The 27,157-nt window shown below is 43.9% G+C and overlaps 1 protein-coding gene across 4 annotated transcripts in view; it reads left to right on the top strand.

Moving 5' to 3' along the window:
* Positions 1-4,741: 4,741 nt before the first annotated feature.
* The window catches only part of GRID2 (glutamate ionotropic receptor delta type subunit 2), a 1,388,363-nt gene continuing 1,365,947 nt past the window's right edge, over positions 4,742-27,157 (top strand). For all 4 annotated transcript variants that reach the window (XM_019488092.2, XM_019488089.2, XM_019488090.2 and 1 more), the window contains exon 1: positions 4,742-5,601. In XM_019488092.2, the coding sequence (XP_019343637.1) occupies positions 5,514-5,601 (88 nt within the window). In that variant the 5' untranslated portion in view covers positions 4,742-5,513. The remainder of the gene's footprint in view (positions 5,602-27,157) is intronic.

Here is a 27,157-nt window from a genome sequence, read left to right on the forward strand (position 1 = left end):
ATAAAATATCTCGCGATCAATGTACAAAGACACCTGGGGGGCACGTGTACATGAGACATTTACTGCATAGTTGATTAATTAGCTAAGCAGTAAGCATCAGCATCTACACATGCATCTCTATTAGGTTGGAGTAAACTCACTTACTCTGCAGCAGGATAGTACTTGTATTTACTATCCAGGATATTTACTGTAAGTATCCAGTACAAGATATATACAAGTGCTATCCTTCTGTGGAGTAAAAAACTTCACAACAGCGCATGTGTAGACACTGGAGGGGCTGGCTGAGGCTTGAGGGCACTTCAGTGCAGGGGCTACTTGCTAGCTAACCCTATGCTGAAGGTCCTTTCTTCCTCATCCAGTCCCTCTGCAGCATGTTGAGCTGTGGGGGAGAAGCCCTGGGCTGGTAGGCTAACCCCTAGAGCCTCCTGCCCCTTGGGGCTATTCTGACCTGACTCCAAGTGCTAAGTATGAATAAACTGTGGAGCTTATTGGTCCAGAGTTAATTGCTCCTGGGCGTGCCATTTGAACATGTGCCTGGGAGCAATTAATTTTGGAGCAATAAGCTCCGCAGTTTATTCATGCACTGTAATAGTACGTGTAGACAATTCCTGGGAGAGTACAGGTATTGCCAGCACAGGGGTGAGAGTTTGGTGTACAGCCATGTTTTTGTGAAATTGTTTTTTATTTGATCAGGCAGGCTTGTTATTAGATGCAAACTTTTAAGATGCTGAAAAGTAAGCTGGAGTATACAAGGATACTCAGGTGACATGGGAGATCTATAACGCTGCAGCTTAAAGGCAAGCAAAATAAATCCACCTCAGTAGCAGTCCCTGCTAATTCACTCTGATAATATTGGTTGCTTTAAGGGTTGACTTTACTTCATAATAACCAATTCCTGAGTTCCATGGAATAAGAGTAAAGGATGAGACATAAGCTCTTAAGTAAACTTAGTAACAATGTATTTGAAATAATAAAAGCTTTGAAATTCTTGCTGTGCTTAACACGCACATGTTTTCCCCACAGAATTGAAGGTATAGGACTTGCAGTGGTGAGATTCTAGTATATATATCTTAGAAAATATATATTTTCTAGAAATCCAGAAATAGAAGCCTATTTTAGGAATAGTAGGTGGGCCCTTCTGGCAGTTCTCCTATGTTCAGATGCATGGTTGACTGGTGCCTCTTGAGTCTGGGGGTGCACCCGCAGCAGCCGGTGGCAGCAGCAGGAACGGGGCTGGTGAGCACACACAGAAGCTGGTGGTGGCAGCAGGGATAGGGCTGGTGAGCAGCAGCGGGGACAGCCCTGTTGCGGGGGCACGGGCCCCCCCATGCCCCTCCCACAAGTTACCTATGTTCAGGTGGCATCAATAACAATTTAGGTATCAATGTTACCCATTCATGATGGATAGCTTTCAACTTGAAGGAGTGATACACTCTTTGAAATCTTGCCCCATAATGTAATAATACTGAGCCATTCTTTGAAAGGGAAAGGAATACATTTTTCCACCAAATAAGAGATCCTATATTTCACAACCAATTGTTTAATGTTGGAATTCACTGCTACAGAAGGTCATTGAGTTAAATGCCATCTTTTGGATTTTTTCTTTTAAAGGATAGCTTTACGACCACTAACAAGATTTGTAACTATGCAAGTTAAGATAAAAAGGCTAATTGAATATCAGACTTCAGGACATGAGCTCCTGGGTTGTTGGGATCAGAAAGAGATTTCTCCCCTCTGACTCTTCATGCCCCTCAGTACAACACTGTATAGTTGGCTAGATGCACTATATTTGCCTTCTTCAGATCATTAGGTATTGGCTACCATCAGAGGCAGGATGTTGGAGCAGATGGGAAAATAGACTGATCTAATATGGATAAATTCTGTGTTCCGGTTCTGTGCCATTCTTTAAGGTTGAACATTATGAAATATAAAATATCTAATTCTACTGCAGAATTTGCCTATGTTTAAACTTATCCTCATTTATGGAAATGTTAAGGTTTACAGTGAAAGTTCTGAACTGCATAGTAATGGTATTCTAATTGCCTCCCAGCATATGAGCCCACAGAAAATTGTGATTTGTTTTATTGCTATGTTAAGTTTAACTTCAAAAGCTGCAGGTGTTCAGGATGAAACAAATGTGTGGGGCAAGACCTTGATTTTGTGAACCTGGTCTTCATGGTCACGCTTTTGTGGATTTCCACTGGATTTCAGCAGGTTTCCATGTGGGAGAAAGAAGCCCGGAGAAGTTTTAAAAAATCTACCCTTCTCACACACAAAAGCTTAAAACAAATAAGAAAGGAACACTCAAAACCTTACGTAGAGGAGGATAAAGGTATGTGCTGGTAACATTTTGTGAGAGAGCCTGCTTCTGGTGCCACAAACAAACAATGATTTTTACCAGCAGTTGCAATAGCTGGGAGAATTAGGGTAGCTGGTCACTGGCAGCATATAAACACTGTTGTGCTGCCTTGACCTTCAAGCTAGGCAGGAAGATGTGAGGATTTAAAGCACTGCTGACTGGTCTATGCCAGTTCTTCCACAACTTTATTTTAGTGTTTCTAAAGAGAATCATTTCAGTTCAACAATAATTTATTCTCTAAAACAAGTTTGTTAAAATTGACTTTTGAATCTAACCTCCGACTCCCTTCTCCCAAATTTCAGGTTCTTTGCCCTATACTGCCTTAAATCTACTGTTGAACATGAACTATATTAGAGTCATTTTTGATCTTTGAGCTTTGCCTCTTTTCCATTAAGCATGACCACAATCTTAAATTACAATTCCCCTTAGTATGGCTAATCCAGGGTAGATTTACTGAATGCTTTAAACAATCAGGAAAGACAGCTGGTTTTAGATAAGGGATAGGAAATATTAGTGATCTTAGTATAAATAGAGATTAAAAAGTTATTGTACTTTCTGAAGATGTTCTTACCCTGGCTACTGTACATTGTACATTATGGAACAATGTGCCCCCCTCGCCACTCCCAAAGAAGCAAATTAGCATTTCTTGTAAACTCCGTTCTTTTCTGGAGAAGCAATAATGACTAAAGGAGCTCCTAAAGTTTGTTGGATAAATCAGAATTTATTCCTAGTAAATTAGCACCCATAACATTCACTCCTACTGTGAATATATCTAGCAAACTGCTATCTACAGTAGAAAGCCATTTTTTTTTTCTGTTTATAGGTATTTGCAGGTCAGGCTTGTCTATGTAAGCAGTGTTATATCAGAGTGCAACACAATAAAACACCAAACTATCACTGCATGTGCAGTACCCTTTGCATTACATATCATACTTCCCTTTGCAGAATGTGTTTTTCTTTTCTTCCTAAATACTGTGCTTTCTTGAATTCCGAATCTTAAACTGATTTATGATTGTCCTGCTCCAAGGGCCTTACCCCACGCCCTCTCAAGTCATTAGGAAGCCTATCATTAATTTCAGTGGGCTTTGGGCCTGGCTCAAAGCCTTTGGAGCATCGTCACCTCTGTGGAAGTGTTTACCTGCCAGTGGAGACTTAAGCAAGGTTTAAATTGTTGTTGTTTATAAAATACTATCTCACTCTCTAGATTTTTCAATGGCACTTAGTTTATTGCTTCAAGAACTTATTTCTTCTGCCTGATCTAAATCCTTGCATTTTAGTATACAGGGGTGCCTAGTAGGTGAGCCCATGATTTAAACCAATAACAATTTCCCATTGGGGAATTGAACAGGTGGAACATGCAATAAATTTAGTGACCTTAATATAACTCCTGCCAAAAAAACCCAACAATTTGTGCTAAGTCTCTAAGGAGAACTCTAGGAATGACACAGAAGGGGAGTCCATAGAGTGTGCTGTATGTGGGAGTCAAGCTTACACAACAGGGTTGACTTCTATCAGGTGTGAGCAGTGGCTGTACCTGCTGGATCAGAGATGTTTTCTAATCCAGGATTCTGCCTCCAGCAGACCTAAAATCACTACCCCAAACAGCTAATCCAGATGAAAGTGTAAGAAACCTGGAAGTGGGAAGTATCTACTCTAGAAGGAGATCTGACCCCTGGATGCCATTGCCATCTGTGAAATGGGCACACACCCCTTGCCCACACACACACAGTCTATGGTGTTTTAAGCAGTTAATGGCATAATGAGACTCCAAGAAAGAAAAAGTGCTCTGCAAAAGTGCCATTTTCCCATAGCTATTACACTAGCACCCTAGGAAAAAAAAATCTCTTTAAAGTAATTGTGAGTGTTCCATCAAAAATGCCAGATAATTAAAATCATATTAATAGCTTTTAGGTCATGTCTTTTTTTTTTTTTTTTTTGCCTTTGAGACCAAATGTCCCTGATTTTAATATATATATATATATATATATATATATATATATATATATATATTTCACCCTTCAAGCCATGTTTTGACTCAGTTTCCACACTGGCAAAGCAGAAGTGCCCATGTATAGCTTTGAACTTGATATATGCGGTAGAGTTACAAGGTTAAATAAATGGGGGTGGATTTTGTTTTTGGGGGGTTTTTTTGTGGGTAAAACAGAGCATTAGATTCCCAGGGGGGAAAAAAAAAAAGTCTCTCCCTCCCCTGAATGTATTTTTAGGCTGCATGTACTCCTGCCTGTGTCTCTTGCTCAGTCCCAGCTGAAGATTTCAAGGGAGATGAGAGCTCTATTTTGTTTCTCCCTTGTATTGCAGATAGGGGGAGGAGGTGGTTATTAGAGAGGAGCTCTGTCTCTCTCTCTCTCTCTGCTTCTCCCTCTCTCTGGCTGATAGCACTTATCTCTCGCTCTCTCTCCTTCTCCTAGGTGATCCATTTCTAGGCAACGTGCTGGCTGGTGCCGGAGCTGCCAGCTCTCGCTGCATCCCACCAGCAAAGCAAGCTCCACAAGCATCCTGCAGCCCATCCTTTCCCTGCCTCCAGCCGCGGCTCCTGCTCCTGCCCTGTCCAACCACTACCTTGCGCGACAGAGACAGCGCGTTGGGCTTGATTTGCGGATCTCTCCTCCAGCCGGGGGGCCGCGATTTGGAAGCAGCTTCAAACCTCTGCATTACTATCTGCATTACCTTGAAGTTCACTTTATTTTTTGGCCTCGGCGGGGCTTTTCCTCCCCACCCCCGCTTTCCTCCCTCCCGCAGGAATCTGGCCGCTGGAAACGGGATCGCCTCTTCGCTTGCCCCCCTGCTTGCCTGAAGGCGAGTTTGGCGCTGGGCTTTGGGGCTCTCCGGCCAAGCGGGCTGGGGCAGGGGCCGGGGGAGGGCCGGGAGGCTGTAAGTTGCTGTGCGCCCGCCGGGACTGAGCGGAGCCGGGAAGGATGGAGATGGCGTGAAGACCTGCGACCGGGCTGGATGGATTAGCTGGCCGGACTAGCAGCGATGCCAGGGAGCGCCCCGAAGTGACGCGGGGCTTCGGCCGAGGAGAGGGGCGCTCCAGCCCCGCGGCTCTCTGCCCGCCTGCCGCCCGCAGGCCCCCGGGATTTAAAGCACTCTTGTGGCCCCGCACGGCTCGTGCCCGCCACCTCGCTCGGGGGAGATGGAAGTTTTCTCTTTGCTCCTGGTGGTGTCCGTCTGCTGGGCGCGAACCTGGAGAGCCGCGATTGCAGACTCGATCATTCACATCGGTAAGGGGGGGTGCTGCGTCGACCGCTGCTGCTGGACACTTTTCCAGCTCTCCTCCTGCACCCCCAGCCCCGTGTCTGTCTCTTCGTGCTCGGGCATTGCCGCCCGGCACCGGCTTGGCCCCTGCCTCCTTGGCGCGCGGCTGCTGCGGCGGGGCTGGGGCGGCGGGCCGGGACTCGCGCGGGGCTTCGGGCTTGTCTGCGGGGTTTTGGTGCTGTCGGTTTGCTCTTGCACGGGGGGGGGGGGAACATGGCCGGGCCTTGCCCCCCGCCCGAGAGGGGAAACCCCCGCGTGAGCAGCCCCCTGCGCGCACACGCATGCACACGCACACCGGGACCAGGCTCGTCCTGCTCCACACACACACCCTGGATCAGGCTCATCCAGTTACACCTCCCCAGTCAGGCTCATCTTGCCACACACACACACACACACACACACAACCCCCCCCCCCCCCCCCCCGCCGAACAGGTGGTTTGGCAGCAGGAGCCGGGATGGGGGGGGGGGCGGTGCCGCCCTGACCCCGGCGCTGCGGGAGACAGCAGCAGGGCAGGCATCCCTCTGCCCCCGCCTCGCGCGAGGCTTTCCCCCTCCTGCCCCTGCCCCCCCCCCCGTCCCCGCGGAAAGGTGCTGACGGGGCCACAAGCATCCCCGGCGCTGCCTGTGAGCCCCGCCAATGGGCCGCGCGCCGGGCCCCGCGGGGGCCACAGGGAGAGGGCGCCCGCGCGTGTGGCGGGAGTGATTATTATTCACGGCGCTTCCCGCAGCAAGCTCCAGCCGTGACCCACATGGGGGTGGGGGGGGGGGGAGGCTGCAGGTGACACCCCCCAGGAGACATGACCCCCCTCCTCCTCCCCAGACGGGGCGCCTCTTGCCAGCCCGGAGGCAGCGGCTTTCCCCTCCCTTCTCCGGCGGGGCTGTGCGGGGAGACAGGGACTCTTTCACCCACTGCTGCTTAGTAATCTGCAAGCAAAACACGCAGGCGGAACGGGAGCATGGAAATGTGGGCGCCTGCCTGCGAGATGGGCCAGTCCTTGACAAAAGCCCCCCACCCCTGGGCTGGAGAGGGGAGGTGGGTGCCCTGCCTGAGGGGTCACCTCTGCCCCCCTCTTTGCTGCGAGCACCAGGTCCCTGGGATCCAGGGGGCTCTCTCTGGCCCACAGAGCTTGTCTCGGTAAACATGTCTGCCTGTGCCTATCATTTATATCAATAGTATGTTCCTCTGAAAGGGGAGATGAGAGCTGGATTTAGAAATCCAGGCATTTTACAGGGTTAACCTGACATTGAAATGTGGGCAGCCGTCCAGCATCTCCTTCAGATCCCCAGGAGCCCATGGGCTGTGCCTTCCCCCAGCACAGAACTTTTTCAGGGTCAAGCCAACTAGCTACCCCTACCTCCCACTTCAGATGTCATGGTGCGGGGGGAGCCCTTCCTTTTCAAGAGATCATGACTTATTAATTTCCTTGCAGTTCACAAACTATGGAAGTGGTACCATGAGAAGATTTGTGCTTTGTTTTAAGGGCTTTCAGCTCACTGCTCAGACCTCAGGGTTTGGGATAAGGTCTGTAGTGTTGCAGTGATCTAACTGCTGAGTTGATTGTGAGGAAAAGCAAACGGGCTGGCCAATCTGTTTTTATTATATGAACAGCACTGTAGGTCTCTGGGTTAGGATCACGAGAGAAAAATATATCATCTCTCCACTCGCCAATTCTTTTTTGTTTGTTGTTTGACTCATTTATATCTGGCAAATACAACACTGATATTTACTGCTTCCTTCTTGCTTTAAGATACCGTTGGTAGATGCATCAAACAGAGTAAATCCACCTTGAAAGGGGGGGGGGAAATACTGAAGTGGTTGCTTCTCTCACAATTAATTTAACTTGAAAGACAATTAATACATTTGACAAGGGGGTTAGCTCTTTTCATAGACTGCTTTACATTGCCATGAAACAGGCAAATTGATAGTTGTTCTACAGAGTCCCTCATCTTTTATAATTAATACATGGAAAATAAATGCCTTGAAATTAGAAATGGTTTAATGTGAATTGGGTCAATAGGTAAGAGAGGGAGCTAATGACAAACCTAGGCAACTCCAAGGGAAAAACCAAAAGCTTAATAATATCCAAAGGTGCCTCACGTTTTATATTCTAGGTGTTCTGAAACCCTTCTTTTATTTTCCCATGTGTACTGAATAAAGTTACATATAATGGACATAAACAAGAACAATGAAAAACAATATTAGTTAGGTTGAGGTGGCAGGGTTTTTAGTTCCAATATTAAAAAAAAAAGGGGGGATGAGGGAAAAATCTATGAACAACTTGCTTTAATGCTTCTGACTGGGATTTTTTTAAAACAAAGGAAAGGAAATGTTCAGATTCTGTGGAAAAGTAATAGAGAAGGTAGTACGGATACCCTTTGGCAACGAGCTAAATAAGAATAGTGTGTTTTCATAATTCCACAATATCAACGTGTGTTCAAGTGGAAAATATGTTGGTGGTGGATTCTGTATGCCCATGTATGAAAGAGGATGAGGAAGGAAGCTCAAGAGTCTTCAAAAGAAATGGAATTAGCCTAACTTACTAATCCTTTTCACACATCCCTTTTATGATAGCACTTACTCCTTATTATATACTTACTCCTTACTATATACTAACTCACTTGATTGCATATCATTTACCATAAAAAGGTTGTATTTCTGAATGTTTAAGTATCTTATCCGACAGGTTATTAGACTACCACAAGAATGGCTACCTAGAATTAGTAAGCTGTGATTAATGCGTTGTGTGTAGAAGGGAAAGGTTTGCATTTAAATGAATACAGATTTTTGTCTTCCAAATTGATACCCTTTTAATTCCTCTAGCTGCATGTTCTGATTATTTTAGGGCAACTCAATATATGTATTATCCCAAATCTGTTCCTCTGAATATTGATAGTGCTGCCTATAGTTAATATGTTTCTGCTGGCTTGAGTATTATAAATAGGAACTGGCAGTTCAGAAAGACTACATTAAGCACGCTTGTGAAAATGTTGAAATGAATCACCTCCACTGTAATTTTCCTTACCCCTATGTAAAGAAAGAAGGGGGGGTTAACATGTCAAAACTATGCAATTCTGTATTATGCTGCTTCTCTGAGCCCATGCATTGATTGAGTAATTTCATCAGACTCACATTACTTGATTGCTTAGAAGTTTCCTAATGATCTGTATGCTGTAGGAAGAATCTGAAAGCCGTGAGTGGAATGGCAATGATATTGTGTTTTATGAGGCTATTCAAAAAGTCGCTCTGATTTATGTAGCTCGAAAGCTCCAAAGTCTTTGAGATTATCCACGCTGCCTGCTATTTTCTTCATACATCAGTTGTCCCCCCACTTTTTACTCCCTAAACACAACAGGAGTTGAGAACATTGCTTTAATTAAACAGGGATTAGGTGGCATTTCTAGTCAACTGCACAATTGTGAGTGCTTCATATCAGCTACTGTTGAGGGTCTCATGTTCTTATATTTTGTAATATTAACTCATTCTTTCATCTTGGCATACATGCATAGCTGTGTGCGAGTATAAATTCTGCATGTAGAAATATACAGGCAAAAAACTCCAAAACAACTGGATCAGTTCTCCAGGTCAGCTGACAACATATTATAGTAAAACGATTATTTTTGTAGTTTTACACCAGTTGTGTTAATAGTGTACGATAGCAGTAACTATAGTTTAATGAATGAGATACACTATATAAATTAAAGCAAAGTTGTTTGATGTTGTAGCAATCTCCTTATCCAATAATACCTAATAGTGTTATGCATTTCTTAACCTTTTCTATCTTAAACAAATCAAACAGCCCCCCCACCTTTTTATTTTGTTGGGTGGAAAAACAAGATTAATTTTAGAAGTGAGCAGTTCATCAGACCACTGGAACCGTAAGCTCTTTGGGGCAATGACTATGATATATTAGGAGTTAGAAAAAGTCCTAGTGCTCTGGCTGAGGCCTCTTGTAACTACAATACAGATGTTATAGGGACAGTTGACACTCCTGAAATAAAAACAGGATCTGGTTTTGTTTGAACTTTCTACTAAACTCTTTTGACATCCCTCAAGTATATATGTAAGTCATTGTGAGGAAGAGTGAGACCTCTATATTGAAAGCATATATCCCTGTGTCAGGATTCTGAGATGTCATATTATTGTGATGTACATTTAGTTAGAGATACCGTTTGCAGCCTTTGATGTTTGTGCATATACTCTTACAGCTAAAAATTGTAGTTGTTTTTTTCATCTTTCATAATATTTAATCATATTTCTCACTGCTACAGTATATTATCATAGGCCCGAGCATTCTGCTTAGAAGCCTTAATACTTTTTTATTGCTTCCTATTTCCATATATTTGCACTTATATTGCATGCCATTAAGTGTGTGCTATATCTGCTTTTGTGATTGATAAAACCATTAGGTGTATATCAGCAACTTTAGTTATTATTGTATTGACATTTTATGTATGAAAATCATCACATTCATAACATTCCAGGAAATAAACAAGGAAGTAAGAGGAAACAAATCCACATTTCAGTTGATGAAAGTAAACATTCATTTCTTAATTCTCCCATGCACAAAAATGTGCTGGTGACATTTTATAACAATGCGTATAGTTGAAGATGTGAGGCAGTGTAAAGCATGTTTAGTGGCTGGGTGAGAACTGTTCACATACAGTGCTTGCTATGTACTTCATGTCCTAAAGACCACATTGTTGAAACATTGTTCCGAGAGCTTAGAACTACTCTTTCAGGTCCTTATAACACTACTCCTAAAGAGGAATAGTTTTTCTATGCCACAGACAATCACTTTCATTATCCTCCAAAGATATATTTGCCATTAGGTGTCACTGCTTTCTGGTGTGTTTCTTGGCAGTCATGTAGAACCAGATCCAAAATTGATCAAAATCAAAAGGGGGTCTTTCCGTTAACTTTAGTTGGATTTGGATCAAGCTTGCATTAAGCTGTATTCAGTTATCGCAGAGTACAGCAGTGGCTGCCTTTAACATCCTTAGTGGCTTCTTAACACATATTCAGAGTTCTTCGTATTTTATACAGCTAGAAAGCAAGCACACTATTTTAAATGGCTCTTTAACAAATGCCTAACGTGTCCGTCACTGATATTGTTATGTATAAGCTTTCAGATGACTACTTATAGGGATACAAAGTCTTTACTTTCACATGCTGTCTCTGAAAATATGCACTGGAGAAAAATCTTTTAAGACTGTAACTATAAACTTACCAAGTAAGGTTCATTTAACTTAATGAACAAAGGCATTAACTATGGTTCTCTTCCACTCCCTGGCCTTGTAAAGCATGTGGTACTGACAAGAGATTACTTTTGTAAGCCATTAGGTTAGTCCCCAGATATAGGCTTGAATTTATATCACGTTTTTTCATCTGATATATAGTTGTCTTTGATCTTCTGTGACAGCTTATAGTTCCAATTAACATTTATTGGGGGCTTTTACTTTTTGAGGTTGTCACTCTTCAGTCGGTTGACCTTATTTTGGAACAGGGGTCAGCAACATTTTGCCAATGTGGGCTGGAGTTTATGACCTGGCCAGCTTATGACTTGGCCAGAAGTCTCCACCCATTCACCCCTTCCAAGCAGCTGGCTACTAGGTTCAGCCCCTCTGAAGCAAATAGAAACTCAGATACAGTGGAACACTGCTTTGGAGGGCTACTAGCTAGCTCATTCCTGGTGCATTTGGGGCCAATTGCCTTCCTGCCTTTTTTCTTCCAACAGTTTTCATAAAAATCAGACATTATTTTGTCTGAGTAAATATCAGAATGGTGCTGGTTTTTTGACTCAGAAGCATTAATTAAATCATTTTATGTACATATACGTGGAAGTACGGAATAATTTGACATGTAGAATTCTTTCCCTTAGGTGGTACAGTGGCAATATGCTGATAGCAATCAGGTACACTTATCAGTCAGGTAGACTTATGGGGACCTGTTGTCCCCATAAACCTACAAGATCACTCTTGAAAACCTGATGAAGATTAGGGCACCAGGGGGAATGAACAATCCTTTCTAAGCTTCCTACCCGTTTCATGTGATCCGTTTGTATGTACTTCAAGAACTACTCATGTGTCACTATGCAAGAATTCTGGTACTCTCTTCTTCCTACTGTAGTGGTTTTCCTGTTATCCTGCCACCATACATGATGCGTTCATTAACTCCCTCTCTGCATAAGGTCTGTTAACAAGTAGGAACATCACCTTAAATAGTTATAGAGTAGTTTTTGAGAGGTCCCATCTAATGTTGACTATATTTTGGCTGATGCTAAATCAGCACTGGTGGAGTAAGCATGATAATGACCTAATGGAATGTAGTATCTGGTAGGGCCATGCGAAACAACACTGTTTTGTTTCAACATTTCGACAGGACATTGTTTCATTTTGTTGTTTCATTTCATTTCAAAATCACAGTTCCGTTGCATTTCATCTAAAGTGTTTTGATGCTGTTTCAAGGTTTTGCCCATAGGCTATAATGGGGAAGCATGAAACTGCCTATATCTTTGTTATTTCTTGCCTGATATGGTTGAAACTTACAGGGATGGTAGCCCCTTCTGAGGTCATGAAGCCTGCCAGCTTTCAAGGAGATAGGTGCAGGGGTTGTTGGGAAACTGTACCTCAGGCTGGTGACAAGCAAAACTCATGACATAGGTGACACTGTGTGTGTGTTAAGGCGTGCCCTCACTGGTGCTGGGGCCTCTACACAATATGGTAGTGTGCCCCAGTGAGGTCTCCTCCTCACCTACAGTTTCAGGCCAGTCCACTACTTTAAATGTTAACAGGAAATAAAATAACTTAGTGAGCAGCACAGTAGCATCAGCAGCATCTCAGGCAGCCAAACTGTTACAGAGTCTTTCTTTCCTCTCCTGCAGGAGCTTCTTCTCCAGCAGCTGCCAGAGAACTCTCCCAGCTAGCCCCAGCCCTGGGGCTTACATGTGCCCAGGGCTCTGTGTCCGTCTGGTCAGGTGCTACGGATGTTGGTTTAAGGACATGGCACTGACAGACAAGATCCTTTCCTTTGGGTCAGTCTAATCTGGTATCTTTTAGTAGACCAAATGAATAGCTACAGAAATATAGCTTAGAAAGCTTTTGGATTGAAAAACCCTTTGTCAGACTGAGGAAGTACCTGCAGTTGGCGTGTGTGTGTGCTGTTCCTGAATGGACGGAATAGTAAAGAAGCCAGAGGCTGGCATGCAATGCAGGCAAGAAAGCCAGTCAGTGAAAATGGAAATGGAGGCATCAGGGGGTGAGGGACAGGATGGGGTGGGGAGGGAAAGGGGGATGTAGCAGCGCAGGTAAAAGTGGAGAGGTACCTGGGGAGTCAGATGTTTGGCAGGTTGTAGTGTGTCAGAATTCCAAAGTCTATATTGAGTCTATGAGTTTCTGTACCTAGGAGGCTGATGAAGTGCAGTTCATAGGCTCGTCTGTGAAAAGTGGTTTGTAAATTCAAACAAGCACTGAACCTCGCTAACCTCATCACCAGAAGCCAACTTCCTACAGCCTAAAACACACCGAATGTATCCAGACTATTCCATAACAAGACATGTAAAACCTGCCAACAGTATGGAGATATCTTCACAATATAATACATATCTCCATCAAGGCACCCAGTGTCCTGATGGAAAATATGTAGGAGACACCAAGCAACAACAGCGCACCAGAATGAGTACACACCAAAAATCTATCAAAGACAAGAACGCTACCTGTCTCCAATCTCTCAGGCCTGATCCTCAAAGGGATTTACAAACCACTTTTCACAGTCAAACCTATGAATTCCACTTCATCAACCTCCTAAGTACAGAAACTCATGGACTCAATATAGACATAGGAATTCTGACACACTACAACCTGCCGGACATCTAACTCCCCAGGTACCTCTCCACTTTTACCTGCACTGCTACATCCCCCTTTCCCCTCTTCACCAGCACCTCTACCCACTGATCCAGGGTTTGGCTGCTACATATGCTGCCCTTCACCCTTGGGTCACATATGGCAGCCAGCACATGGACTGTACTGGATAGCAAGGGATCACGTTGTTTCCTAATGCTTTCCTTCAGCCGCCTCACCAGTGCCTGCACATCTGGTGACAGTGGCTTGCCCCAGCCAGGAACAGTGATCACTTAGAAGCTCTCCATTTGGCTCTGAAGTTCCCTCACTATAGAGATCACCTGGCTAAGGAGGGCATCACCAGCACTGAGGGTCTTGGTTGCCTCCAGGAAGGGCTTGAGGATCACCAAGATCTGGGAGATGGTATCCCACTCAGCTTTGTTGAGGGGGCCGCTGATCCCAAACTCCCTGAGCAAGGCCATCTCATGGATAGCCTTCTGTTGCTCCACCAGCCTCTCGAGCATCAGGTATGTGGAGTTCCACCGAGTCTCCACATCCTGCATGATTTTGTACTGTGGGATGTTCAGCTCTGCTTGTTTGTTCTGCAGCATCTTGCCCTCCTTGATGCTCCTGTGGAAGTAGCCTGCCACCTTCCTGCATTTTGAAATAAGCTTGCTGGTGGTGCTGGCACCATCACTGGCAACCCTGTCCCTTCCAAGGCATCCTTGAAATGAGGTACAACTTGTGCCACACAGCAGATGCCAGCAAAGCTGGCATCATGGATTGCCTTGACCATACTGGCCCCATTGTCAGTGACCATGAACTCACGGGTGAGCTCGCCCTGCCCAATGAGCCACTCCTGCATCAAGCAGTCCATGGCCCCCATGATCTTGGTTGCTGTGTGGGACTCATCCATCACCTCGGCTTGAAGGAGAGCCCAGTGATGGCCTGACTGGTCGCACCAGTGCCCTGTGTGGGAGAGGTAGGAGTGATTTCCACCTCGACTGCTCCAGATGTCCAAGCTGAAGTGTAAGGTCACCTGTGGACCTGTCTTGCATAGCTCCTCCCTCAAGTACTCTATGCATGCCTCATACAGGGAGGGCACCACCATCCTGCTGAAGGTGTTGTGTGAGGGCACTTAGTAGGTTGGGGCCACGAGCACCATGAGTCGCCTGAACCCTGGCCGCTCAACTAAGGAGAAGGGTTAGCCACCCACAACAAGCATCTCCCCAGTGCTGTGGGTGACCTTGCTCGCCCTCACAATGTGCCCCCACCTTCTGTCCATTGTTCCAGGGTTGCCTGCCTCTGCTTCGTGGGGGTGGGGGCTTTGGAGCGAGAGGGGGAATTCCCTTTGAGCATGTTCCCACTCGTGCAGGGCTGAGGAGGAGTAAGGGCAAAGGGGTAGTGCCTGAAGAGATGCATCAGCATCTCTGTGGTACTCATATGTTTTGTTCCCTTGTCTGAGCTGGTTTTGACTTAGCAGTGCAGGCAGATACCATATGTGGGATCATCTGCCAGCTCAAAATGATCCCAGACTACTCTACCAGCTCATTTCTGGGGTGCAGGTGCATGTGTGGATGCTGCAATTTCCCCCTCCTCAGCAGGCAGAGGCACAGCAACATGAGGACCAGACACAGCTGAGCCACTTGCCTCTGCAATCTCTACCTCAGCCTCTTCTGAAGTGCCTTCTGGGGAAGAAGACCTGGCTGTAGGGGAAACTTGAGGGGTATGGAGCACAAATTCAGAGGATTCCCCCTCCTTCCCCAGAATTTCCCTTGCTAGGGCACTCAGATCCAGCTCCAGCTCTTCCTCTGGCACTAAAAGGCTCAGCATGGGAAGTGAAATGGGGGTGGAGGAGACTGTCATGCTGGTGCTGCTGCTTGTTGTCATGGTGGTGGTAGGGGGCATTATGGCTGGTGCTCTTGGAGGGGATGCAGACTCAGGCACAGGCAGTGGCACTGGCACTACTCCCCTCGCCTTGCTGCTTCTGGAAGCCTCATGCCTGCTAGTTGTAGGAAAGAGGCTGTGTCTCAGTTTGGGGGGGAACAGGGGGAGGAGGGGACTTACACCTCTCCTGCTACCCCCTCTTCCACCCCTCCCTGAAGGCTTGCCAGCTGCCTTTCCACCACGCTTCATGGTGTGTTTCATGGTGTCTTGTTTTTATAACAATATATAAGTGTATCTGCCTTTCTATATAAATTCTATAGTATAATATGCTGCCAAATACAAATGTATAGAAATAAAAATGTATCTGCCTTTCTATATAAATTCTATAGTGTAATACCCAATATAATTATGAAATTGAAAAGAATAAATCAATGAATATAATAATAAAATAAAAGGGTCTAGAAGGAAGCAAAAGGTATTGTGGAATCCCACTTGCTAGGCTAGGAAGTAGGAAATAAAATCAATACAAGTAGTAGCCTTTGTTGTCTAATGCTCCTGAGCTGCTGGAAGATAGCTCAGTAACTGTCAGACACCAAGGCAGAAAGCAGGCCAGTTCAAACAATGCTGCCTTTTATGCTGTTTTTCCATCCCTCCCCCAGAGCACTGGGATTGGAAGGGACCTCAGGGAAGGATCACAGTCACTGGCCAGCTACACAGTCAGTATGAGAGCAGTCGTTCTCCCCTCTTCCCCTTTTTTCTCCTTACTTTCTGTTTCCCTGCAGGCAAGCCCAGCTTCAATTTTGAAACTTGAAACATTTTGAGACTGTCAGAACATTTAGACTGCCCTTGTTTTGTTTCAAGGCTGTTTCAAAGCCCTTCATTTCATTCTGATTTCACTGTTTCAAGCTTGAAATGAGTTGAAACAGTGTTGAAATGAAACAGCCAGCAAAATTTCACACAGCCCTAGTGTCTGGTACAGAAATTTGCTGGGCATGTATTCAGGAGTTACACTGAGGTAGCAGCTAATCTGTTGCCTACACTGAGGACTGAGGGAGTTCATTATAACCATTGTGGACTACGGTTCTCAGCAGAGCAAATTAATCCAGAGGACATGTGAATGGCTCTCATCTTGTTTGGATTGTAAAGTGCAAATTTTTAAAAACATGAAGTAGTGGAGAAGAAAGGTGACCTAACTGAAGTGGAGGATGAGGGAAAAGGCCTCTTCTCTTTATGTTCTTTTACAGATGTGGTGGAGAAGGAGGGAGTTTCCATAACTCTGAAACCAACATAGTTAATAAAGAGTCATATGACATGGACAGTTTCTCTCTTCGGTTTTAAATCCTGTGTAGGCTCCAGAATGAAATTCTAGGTTGGTAAATGAAGTAGGGTGGAATTTAGGTGATTAAGAGGAAATTTTGCAGGAAGTAGGTTTAATAATGTTGTAATTTTGTGAAACTAAAAAGGTGTAGCCTAGTTTCTGTGGTAATATGCTTGATTTTTGAGAGAGACGTGTTGGCAATTGCATAGTGTACCAAAGAATACTCTCTAGCTGAATGGCGTCATATTTTCCTTGGTATGGGGTACAGGTATTTAATGTGAATGTGAGCTGTAGGTGTAATTTACATGGAAAGGGGTGAGTGGCCCAGAAGAAAGGATAACCTAGGCAGTATGGTGCTGGTATTTAGCATTAAAATTATGCTGGAAGATTTTGGTAGAGACATAAATACTGTAGTTTTAGGCCATGGTAAACTGATTGGTATCACATTTGTAAGAGCAAGTTTAGATTTAAAATAGGTTTTCACTGAACACAATGGTTTTGGAATGACAGGGAAACAGGGTGGAAAAGATGAAAGGCAAAAGTTTCCTTAAAGTTATGCTAGGTTTATCTGACAAGCCATGCTCAAGAGGAAATTGAAAAGGAACATGAGTGAAAAATGAAAGGAGGGGAAGAAAATAAGATATCAAAGATGAGAGCCCCTGGTATGTTGTAAGTGTCTGCTTGTCTGCTTGTACAGATATTCTACAGTATCTTAGCAGCAGCTAGGGTAAGTGGAAAAGATCTAAATAAGGAGGAACAGTGAAGGAACAGCATTTAAATGAAGAATTGTGTGTATGTTTTAACCTATTAGATAACATTCTGTGCTGAAACGGTAATTATTTCTAATTGTTATATTTGCTTTATCCATGAATAAAAAATGTGGCGTCTTATAAAATATGCAGTGAAAATCATTAGATAATTCCTCTTGGACTCCTTCATACAGATATAAGAATTCAGTCTCTTGTTTCTTCATTGCTTTTAAATCATCAACTGTTTTTAATAAGTTGGTCTGTTTAAAGCTAATATCCCATGTGCCTAACAGTAATTGGTTGTATTGCAGAACAATTCTCTTTTTAGCCCCACCAAAGTTTTTTCACTCAGATTCAAATGAAGGTTGTCTCTTGGGATTAACCAAAACCAAATTGCACTATTTTTTAACTGTAAAAGGTAACGTTAATTTTTCCTTAGATCACAAGCAGCATGTTTTACTGGATGGAGATTCAGTGGACTTGAGTTCAAGACCTACAGGTTCCATGTTTCCGTTTACTCTGTAAATTAAAGATACTGCTTACCTACTTTGGCAAGGTAGTCTGAGATGAAGAGATTGAGAGACTGGTGTGTGCTCTATTAAGGCTAGTAAACATAGGGTACGCCTACACATGCAATTAATGCGGAGCCAATAAACATGCTGGAATTTATTGCTCCATAGTTAATTGCTCCCAGGCACAGTGTTTGAATGTGTGCTCAGGAGCAATAAACTCTGGAGTAATAAGTTGAGCCAGCCCTGATTGGAGCTCTGGTTGGAGCAGCCCTGGCTAGTAGGGGGCCCCAGGAGGCAGCCTGCCAGCCCGGGGCTGCTTCCTTCAGCTAAATGTGCTGTGGAGGGACTGGCTAAGGTGCTTTGGTGTGGCAGGAGGCAGCCCCCACTCTGAAGCACTCTCATGCCCCAGACAGCCAGGGCAATGACTACACATGCGCTGCTGCTGAGTAAATTAGTTTACTCCAGCCTAATAAGGGTGCACATGCAGATGCCCAGATGTTTACTGCACAGCTAATTAGTCTACTGCACAGTAAACTCTCATGCCCATATTCTGTTTTCTTTCCCATTGGTGGAAATTGTTGTGGTACAGACTTTTCTGTCTCTGAACTCCCACTCTCAAAAACCTTATTTGAAGTCCTTTTTTATATATAGCTTTTCTTTCCGCATACATGGTTGGTGCCCAAATTGTGGTGTCCCTGGGTATAAAAACTTAGGCATTTAAGCCCCATTGATTTATGGAGGGCTCAAGCTTCTAAGTCATTGAGGTGTCTGTGAACATGTTGATTGATTTCCCCCCCCCCCCCCCCCCCCACCCCTCATTTTTCAAGGAGTGATGCAGGTTTGAGTTGAACAGAAAATTCAACCAAAGCTAGATTTGCATGGAATTTTCTGGTACTGTTTTTTGCAGTTCATCTTCTACTCATGGCATCGATGTCATATTACTGCTTGTATCAGACCATACCTGGTGATATTTTAAGGCAAAAACAAGAACATCAGGACAACAGTGTGGTGGAAAATCTAGGCTCTGTGAATGCTTCAGGACAAACAGACAGGTTGTACTACAGCTGGTGCCTGGCAAACCAATAAGGGCATTCTAGATGTCAAATCATATTACATTACAGTACATAATACCTGATTCTAAGCCTAGTGAAGTCAGTGGAGGGGATGATCATTAGTGTCAGTGAACTTTGGATCAGGTCCATGGTGAATTCCATTAAGAATGGACATTTACAGTTCCATAGATTTGTAGTGCTTATGGTTGGAATAAGAAACATTGCTAACACCTCAGTAGATCTTGTCTCTGCTGGTCCTTATCTAGCCTGCCTCACCATTCTGCCATCATCCCTTTCAGAATTAAAATCTCTTTTATTTATTAGAAAATAACAACATCATTTTTGTGGAGAATTCTCCAGAGAAAGCAACAAAATGTATTCGAGGTTTAGAAACAAGATTTACAAGAAATGGCTGGAAGAAATGGGACTTTTTAGTCTGGAGAAAGTATGACTGAGGGGGGATTTGATAAGTCTTCTAAGACCTTAAGGATAGTTATATGGAAGATGAGGATAGAATATTTTTTTTGTGGCCACAGGGGACAGGACAAGGCAGAAGGGGCTCAGATTGTATCAAGGGAAATTTAGGTTCAATATTAGGAAAACCGTTCTCACTGAGGTTGATTAAACATTGGAAAAGATCAGCCGAGAAACTATAATCACCATCTTGGAAGGTTTAATAGCAAGTTACACAAACAAATCATTTAGACAGGGATGATCCTACCTTGAGCAGCAGCTGGACTAGATGACCTCCAGAGGTCCATTCTAGCTTTACTTTTCTGTGATTTTTATGATTCTAAGATCATACATCTTATTTTACAAAGGTAATGAACAGAGAGAGTTACAAAAGCAAAAGGCAACAATTCCACCTTTCTATGTACATAGAGTTCTGTTTAGTGGATATCATAAACTGAGGGATTTAGTAAAACTAAGGGAATAAAATGGAATGGTTAGTTCAGGTTTTTTGTCATATAACCCAAATGCAAATTATATCTTGGCCTTAAAAAAATAGGGTAACAGCTGAAAGTTCATTGCTTGCTTTCTGTATTCGTGACACGCGGAGGAGGGAGAAAAATTTAGGTGGTAGAATAAAATGCTTTTGATTTTTTTTTAGCAGAATGCACCATAGATTTTTATTTTATAAACTAAATTAGAGATTATGTAGCATAAGCTTTCATAAGCCCAAGCTCACTTTGTCAGATACTGTGAAAGGATATAAATAGAGCAGTGTATAAAATGGAGACAGCTATTTAAATACAAAAGGAGTGGCAGTGCTGAGAGAGGCAAACAAGAAAGCAATAAACCCAGAGGAATAAAGGGTCATCAAAACTAATCTAGGTAATGGGGTAAGAATCTGTAATAATTATACCATACATAATACAATCCAGTTTGTGGATGATTTTTGGTTCTACAGTTTCCCATTCAAGTTTGGTTTAAAAAAAATTTTTTTTGGTGCCTAATTTGAACAGGAATCAACTTGAATGCAAAACTGAGGAACATACATCTCTGATTAATTAGTTTAAAAGTTACAAATCTACCCTGTTTTGTGCCTGATTTCAGACTAGGATAGCTAACTACCCCTCTCTCTATTTCTAGATCATCGATCAGAATCCAGCTCATGCTGTTTGAATCCTGTTCAGTGGTCTTAGTTAATTTCTTAGTAGGCAGGTGTCCATATCACTCCAACAAAATTGGTATTGACTGACACCTTTGCCTTGCTAGAAAGGTATAAATAGTCAGGTAGGAATTGCATCTTATGAACTTTCTGCTCCAAAACAGGTATACAGCATGGCATGAACTGCTAGAAGGACTGTGTAGAATCTTGTGGTGGCAGTACTCATCTTGTGTCTGGGAATAAGACTTGGTTCTCAGGGCTTGTCAGTATTGTGAGTTTCTTGAATGCTACATTCAATTCCTTTTCTTTTTCAAAATGGAAAATGCCATTTTAAATCTAAATACTTCTAAGATGTAAAATACTTTCTAGTCAGTAGAATCATAAAAAGTAACATTTGCAAATTAAAACATTTTAATATGCGTGCTTTCATGTTGCAGCAGGCCCTTGATCTATCTAGTCAGCTAACCCAAGTCCAGCAACAGTGTACACTTGTTGCTTAGAGAATGGTAACATTCTAATGTACCTTTCCAGGTGTGCAGTGCTCTGTATTGAGTTTTCAATCATCTTCTACAATGTACTGAATCTTTGCACATAGATTGTGAACAAAATAAAGCACTTGGTTCAAGAGACTCCCACTGTTAATTAAATAACATCTCTGTAGCAGCTACAGCAACAGTTTCATTGGAAATGTGATACTACATGAAATACTTTTCTAACTGTAGCTTAGTTTAGGGCAGCTTTGCTACCAGAAATAAAAAGAAGTCCACACCATGTGACTAGGCAGCTTTTCACACACTCACAGGGCATATTTATACATTCATTAATGTACTGTAGTTACTGAGCATTACGTTTAATACTTGTATTACCAGGTACTAAATCAATGCTCAGTAACTGGCACTACTGCACTTTAGCACCAGTGCATGCCTTTTAAGTGACACTAATGAGCAGTAGACTAATACCACTGTGCATTAGCATGGCTTTCACTGTGATGCACTAATGCACATTTAGCATCTCATCTAGACATGCCCACCATTAACTAAATCTTGGTTCCATAGTTTGAGATACCCTGCCTCAGTTTAATAGGAGCAAAATCCTTCCTCCTCTCTGGAGGCTGATTGTTTTCTACCTCAAAAATGGAGACCAACTATATCCAGTAATCTGGTATGTTACCAAGATGGTTCTCTATATCTGAAATCACTTCCCCTAAGATAGGAAAAACTTCACATCTGAATACAGATCCAGACTTTGGCTAAGTACAGACAGTCAAAAAGCCCAAGGCTGAATTGATTCAGTCTTTGCAGTTTAGTCTAAAATGCACAGATTAAATTGAAACAGAAGTGAAAGACTTTGATTCAAGAAATGCAGCCACATGACTACAGTGGCTCAAGCTAGAAGCTGGGGGGCGCTAGAGGCATGCTCTTTGGCATGTAGCCAATATGGGCTTTGTGTTAGCGTTCTGCTGCCCCTGAGGTCTCTGGGATTTGCAATCCAAAATTATAGCAGCAGGCCTCTATAAGGTTGCTCATCACTTCCTTTTCCTGGTTTCAGATGCCTCTGGGATTTGTAGTCCACAGTCACAGCCAGCAGTGAGTTTGACTAAGGGTAGGGGTGTTTAACTCCCTTCCTGGGTCCCAGGCCCGAGCCAGGGTTTACTGGGGGGAGAGGGGGAGGCAGTCCCCCCTGCAGACTGGGCTGCATCCCCAGCTGGCCTTTTCCCCCACCCCCTTGTCAGCCAGCCCTCACTGCTCCAGAGGTGTGGGACCAACCCTGCTCTCTGGAGTAGACAGCACAACAAAGCCCAGCCCAGAGCTGTGAAACATGCTGGGATGTTGGGGGATTGTGATTTAAATTAACGTGGTCTGGGACAGAAGTTTCATAAACCGTTTGATCCAAGTCAGTTAAATTTGATACTACATTTAACCAGGTGTATCCTAAACCAGTTTCAGCCATTTTGAAACTAGTTTATGTGCACTGAGCTTCTGTTCTGTTACAGGTTTAAACCAGTTTCTGATTACTCAAACCGGATTATATGTAACTTTTGTCCCTAGCCTTTCAGTCAAACCTTTCTCCACCAGTAACATCTTAGAACTAGTAAGTATGGCTGCAAATGTTGTGATTATTGAGCTCTCTTGCCCTGTGATTTCTTGTGGATTTAAATTCCCTAGGTTAGTTAAATTCTGCATAATTAAAACATTTGCTTTTTATGACATTCTTTAAGTGTCTTGTTATTATGCCCCTGCATCACAAGTTCTCAGAGCTCAATTTGTTAGGGTTACCGTATGTCTGGGTTTCCCCAGACATGTCCTCTTTTTTGGATCCCTATGCTGTGTCTGGATGAGTTTTTAAAAAAAATAGCAAATGTCCAGATTTTCTGCCATCCCAGACTGGCTGCTTCGGGCTGGAAGCAGCGGGCAATATGATTGGCTGTTGGGGGTCATGTGCTCTCTGCATTGGCTCAGGCAAGCCAGCGAAGGAGAGAGAAAAAATAAACAGCAGGGCTGTGGGGAGAGGGGTGGGGCAGGGGTCTGTGGGTCAGGAGTGTGGGGCACCAGCAGGGCTGGGGGGAGGAGGCTGTGAGTCCATAGTGCAGGACACCAGCAGGGTGAGGGGCAGGGCAGGTTGGGAGTGAGGGGCACTGGGGATGGGATAGGCAACTGTGGGTTGGGTGTACAGGGCATTGGCAGCACCAAGGGGTGAAGGGCACCAGCAAGGGGTGGGGGGCAGGGTACTGCTGTTTGGGAGTGAGGGGCATAGGCAGGGCTGGGGTTGGGGCATGTGGCTTGTCAGTGCGGGGCAACAGAATGGGCAGGGGCAGGGCACCTCTGCCTCCCCATCATATTCCCCCTGTCTACTCCCTACCCCCTGCACTCCCATCCTGTGACAGGTGATCTCTTTTTTGGACCTGGAAATATGGTAACCCTGATTTTGTGCTAGCATAGACTTCTCTTTCTTTGGTTTGTCACTTTCGTCTTAAAGAAAGGATTATAGCCTCTTCCGAATATCTTTTATTCTGACCTCTGCAGCAGCAGTTTGGTGCATTTCCCCTCTCTCTGGAGAGGGAACTTTCTTCCCTACATAATCAGAATTCTTTCCTGCCCCACATTGATTTTATAATTCTAACCCCAATTATAATTCCATTAAAAACTGTTCATTTATTCAATGTTAAAACAGATTAAAAACAGAAAACAGAGCAAGAAATTATTTACTTTCCTTACCTAGATATTGAATAGGTAGAGTATTGTTAGTATGGATTACTTGCCACAGGTTCAAAGGTAAAAGGTTGTCGGCAATGACCTTGCATATTAAGAGTTCATTTCTGTATCTTTGACTTCCCTTTTATTCCTGTTCTGGGTCTCTCTAAGTTCATAGAAGCCTGCCTTGAAGAGAGATATTTTCTGTGTTCCTAAAAATTCTGAGCTTCTAGGAATTAACTATGTAAACTCAGGTTCTCCATTCTTTTCCAGGAATCCTAACTGTATGGCCATCTGTGAGACATCACAACCATACACAGATGTCTAGTTATGTTTTGGGTTTGTACTGACCCTCTTCCCTTTATGAACTGATGGACGCAAAACCATATTACAATATATTCACCAACATAGCTTGTAATAAATAATATTTTATAAATGTATTTCCACTTATAAACTCTAAATCCATAGACCGTATACACAAAGGGAACAGGGCCCCTGTAGTGTTTTGTAATTTTGTAAGGATTCTTCTAATTGTGATTTTTTTTCAACTTTCTAATTTTATGATCTATTGACACACAATCTTACTTTTAATAATAATTTTCTCCTCAAACTTCTTCAGCTGAAGTTTGAAGATCCTGATATTGCCCATACAATGCTGTCAGTACTTAATAGTTTTATGTTTGTATGGGCATTTAAAAAAAGTGTATTTTTCTCTGGCTCGATTCCTTTTGAGGAATAGGTAAATAAGACAGGCTTTATTATATTGTGTACAAAGGGTTTAATATCTTTGGCTGGACATTCTTGGGCTTGGATTGAAGGTTGGTTTGGCCTTTAAGGCACCAAGCTGGGGCTCAAGACTGTCAGTGCATTGCACTGTTGTATTGCACTAATGCCCAGGTGCCTCAGTCATGCACCAAAGAATCCTTTGTTTCATACAAAGAGGGAGGGTGATGAGGAAAGGTTAAAAAAAACCAAACCCTCCCCAATTGAAGGGCAAGCTTAGACCACAAACTTGTGGTGTCTAGCAGTATCAGTACCTTCAAACATGACATACTGTTACACATTTCAGAACATATGCCATGGAAACTCAGTTGAATTTGAGCAGCTGGGGAAAAGCTAGTTGGCAGTACTGCGAGAACATACCTATTAGCTTGTCTTCAGCACCATACAGATGTGCCCATACTGTAGAGCTGTGAGAAACAGCACCATTTCATTTCAACTTCCATTTCACCATTTTGAAAGGACAGTGTTTCATTTCATCATTTCATTTAATTTCAAAGCACTGTTTAGTTTCGTTTGATCGAAACTGTTTTGCTGCTTTGACACGTTTCGACATTTTGCCCATAGGCTATGATAGGGGATCATGAAAATGCCTATAACTTTGTCATTTTTTGCCCAAGTCTGATGAAAATTGCAGGAACAGTAGTCCTTTCTGAGGGAATGAAGTCTACCAAGTTTCAAGGAGATAGCTTCAGGGGGTTCTGGGAAACTGCACCTCAAACTGCTAAAAGCAGAACTCATGTCACTTGCCAGTTGTGGCAGCCTCCTGTCATGCTGCACGCAGATCTGGGGACCCATGCCCCCGGGAGGGCTATGGAGCTGTGCCAGACTCCTCCCAGGGCTGTGGGCCCTCAGATCTGTGCATGGGATGACAGGAGGCTCCCACTGCTGCCTGGGACCAGCACTGGGCGCAGCCCGCACCCAACACCAGGAAGACTGGTGCTGGTGCTGGCCCCAGGTGGTGGCAGCGGCAGCAGCAGCAGCAGCAGCAGCAGCAGCAGCAGCAGCAGCAGCAGCAGCCTTTTGTTTCCTGCATGCAGATCTAGAGTCCTGTACCTCTGGGAGGAGTCTGGCAGCACTGGGAGGGCAGATTGAGCTCCATGGGACTGGTGGAGCCCCTCAGACTGCATCCCTGGCTCTCCCCACCTCCCGCTACCGGGCTGCACTCCGAACGACTCTGCCAGCTCCGTGGAGCTCATCTTGGTGGCAGAGCATCTTGGAATGCAGCCCTAGTGAGCACAGCCCAGTGACAGGAGGCTCCACAGCCCCATGGAGCTGAGCCTGGTGGCGGGAGGCAGAGGAGAGCCACTGGCCAGGGCTGTGCTCAGAGCCAGGGCTGCTCTTTGAGCGACTCTGCCACTGGCTCTCCCCTGTCTCCCAGCCCCTCCTGCCACCAGGCTCAGCTCCATGGATCTGCAGAGCCTCCAGCCACTGGACTGTGCTTGGAGCCACAGCTGCACTCCAAATGGCTTCACCAGCCCCATGGAGCTCAGCCTGTGGCGGGAGAGCCAGTGGTGGAGCCGTTCAGAGCACAGGCCTAAATCTAATTCAGAACTGAGTTGAATTCCCAAACCTACTAGGCAATTATTCTGTGATCTTAAAAGAACTGACTGAATCTATGCAACTTGAATCTCTCGCACGTTCAAATAGCATGCCAAGCAGCAATAAACTCCAGTGTAATATGTAATTGCTGCATGCTAATAGCACATATAGATTCATCACCTATTGACTTGGATTGGCTTTGGACCAAACCTTATGCTGAGACTTGGCACTAATAGGTTTCTAAATATTTTGTTTGTGATTGGTGTTCTCCAGTAACAGTACCTCTTCCTACCATGATATATGGCAAGAAGAGGTAATTATTGCCTGATGGGAAGTAAGACAATGGCATCATTTGGAAGCTATAATTGCTGAAAATCATGGTCTAAAGGATTTGAGGGAAAAAATATGTTCTCCTTGTTTGTTTTTTTTATTCCCTCCCCATTTTGTAGAAAATCGCCCAATGTCCCAGTGACTAGAATCAATTGGCTTTTTGTATTGCATCAACTAAAGAGTACGATTGTGCTTGAGAAAAAAAAAAAAGTAGTTATACAGTCTGCTATCCCAGACATGAAAGGGAAAGAGAGGCTAATTTTATGAAAAGAAGATGTTTGGATCACATTATATCATTAACTTGATGTAAAGTATAGTACCCAAATCATCAGTTTCTGTGGTTTGGGACTTGTTAAAAACATTCCCCTAACACATCCTCTTTTATCTGCCTCATTTGACCTTTGAAACTTTTATTCAGGTTCTCTCCTTTTTTCAACCTCAACCATCTGCAACAAGGAGGTGTCTCGGGTGGCTGGAGCCGACCCGAGGATTGCTAGTTTAATCGGACGTCAGGCAGGCCGGCGATGGAGAGGCGAGATGGCTTATTGGTTTTAAAAGATTGCTTTTATTTATGCCGCGTAGAATGGCAGCGCAGGCCTTGAGGTAGCTTGCTTGCATTGTCACGGATAGCAAAATGAGTTACGAGGAAATGAGTTTACAAACGAAAAGGAACCTGCAGGATAGCGGGGTACGTCAAAAGGACCTGGTGACGG

The sequence above is a fragment of the Alligator mississippiensis genome, chromosome 2, assembly GCF_030867095.1.
Source record: "Alligator mississippiensis isolate rAllMis1 chromosome 2, rAllMis1, whole genome shotgun sequence".
Taxonomy (NCBI): Eukaryota; Metazoa; Chordata; order Crocodylia; family Alligatoridae; genus Alligator; species Alligator mississippiensis.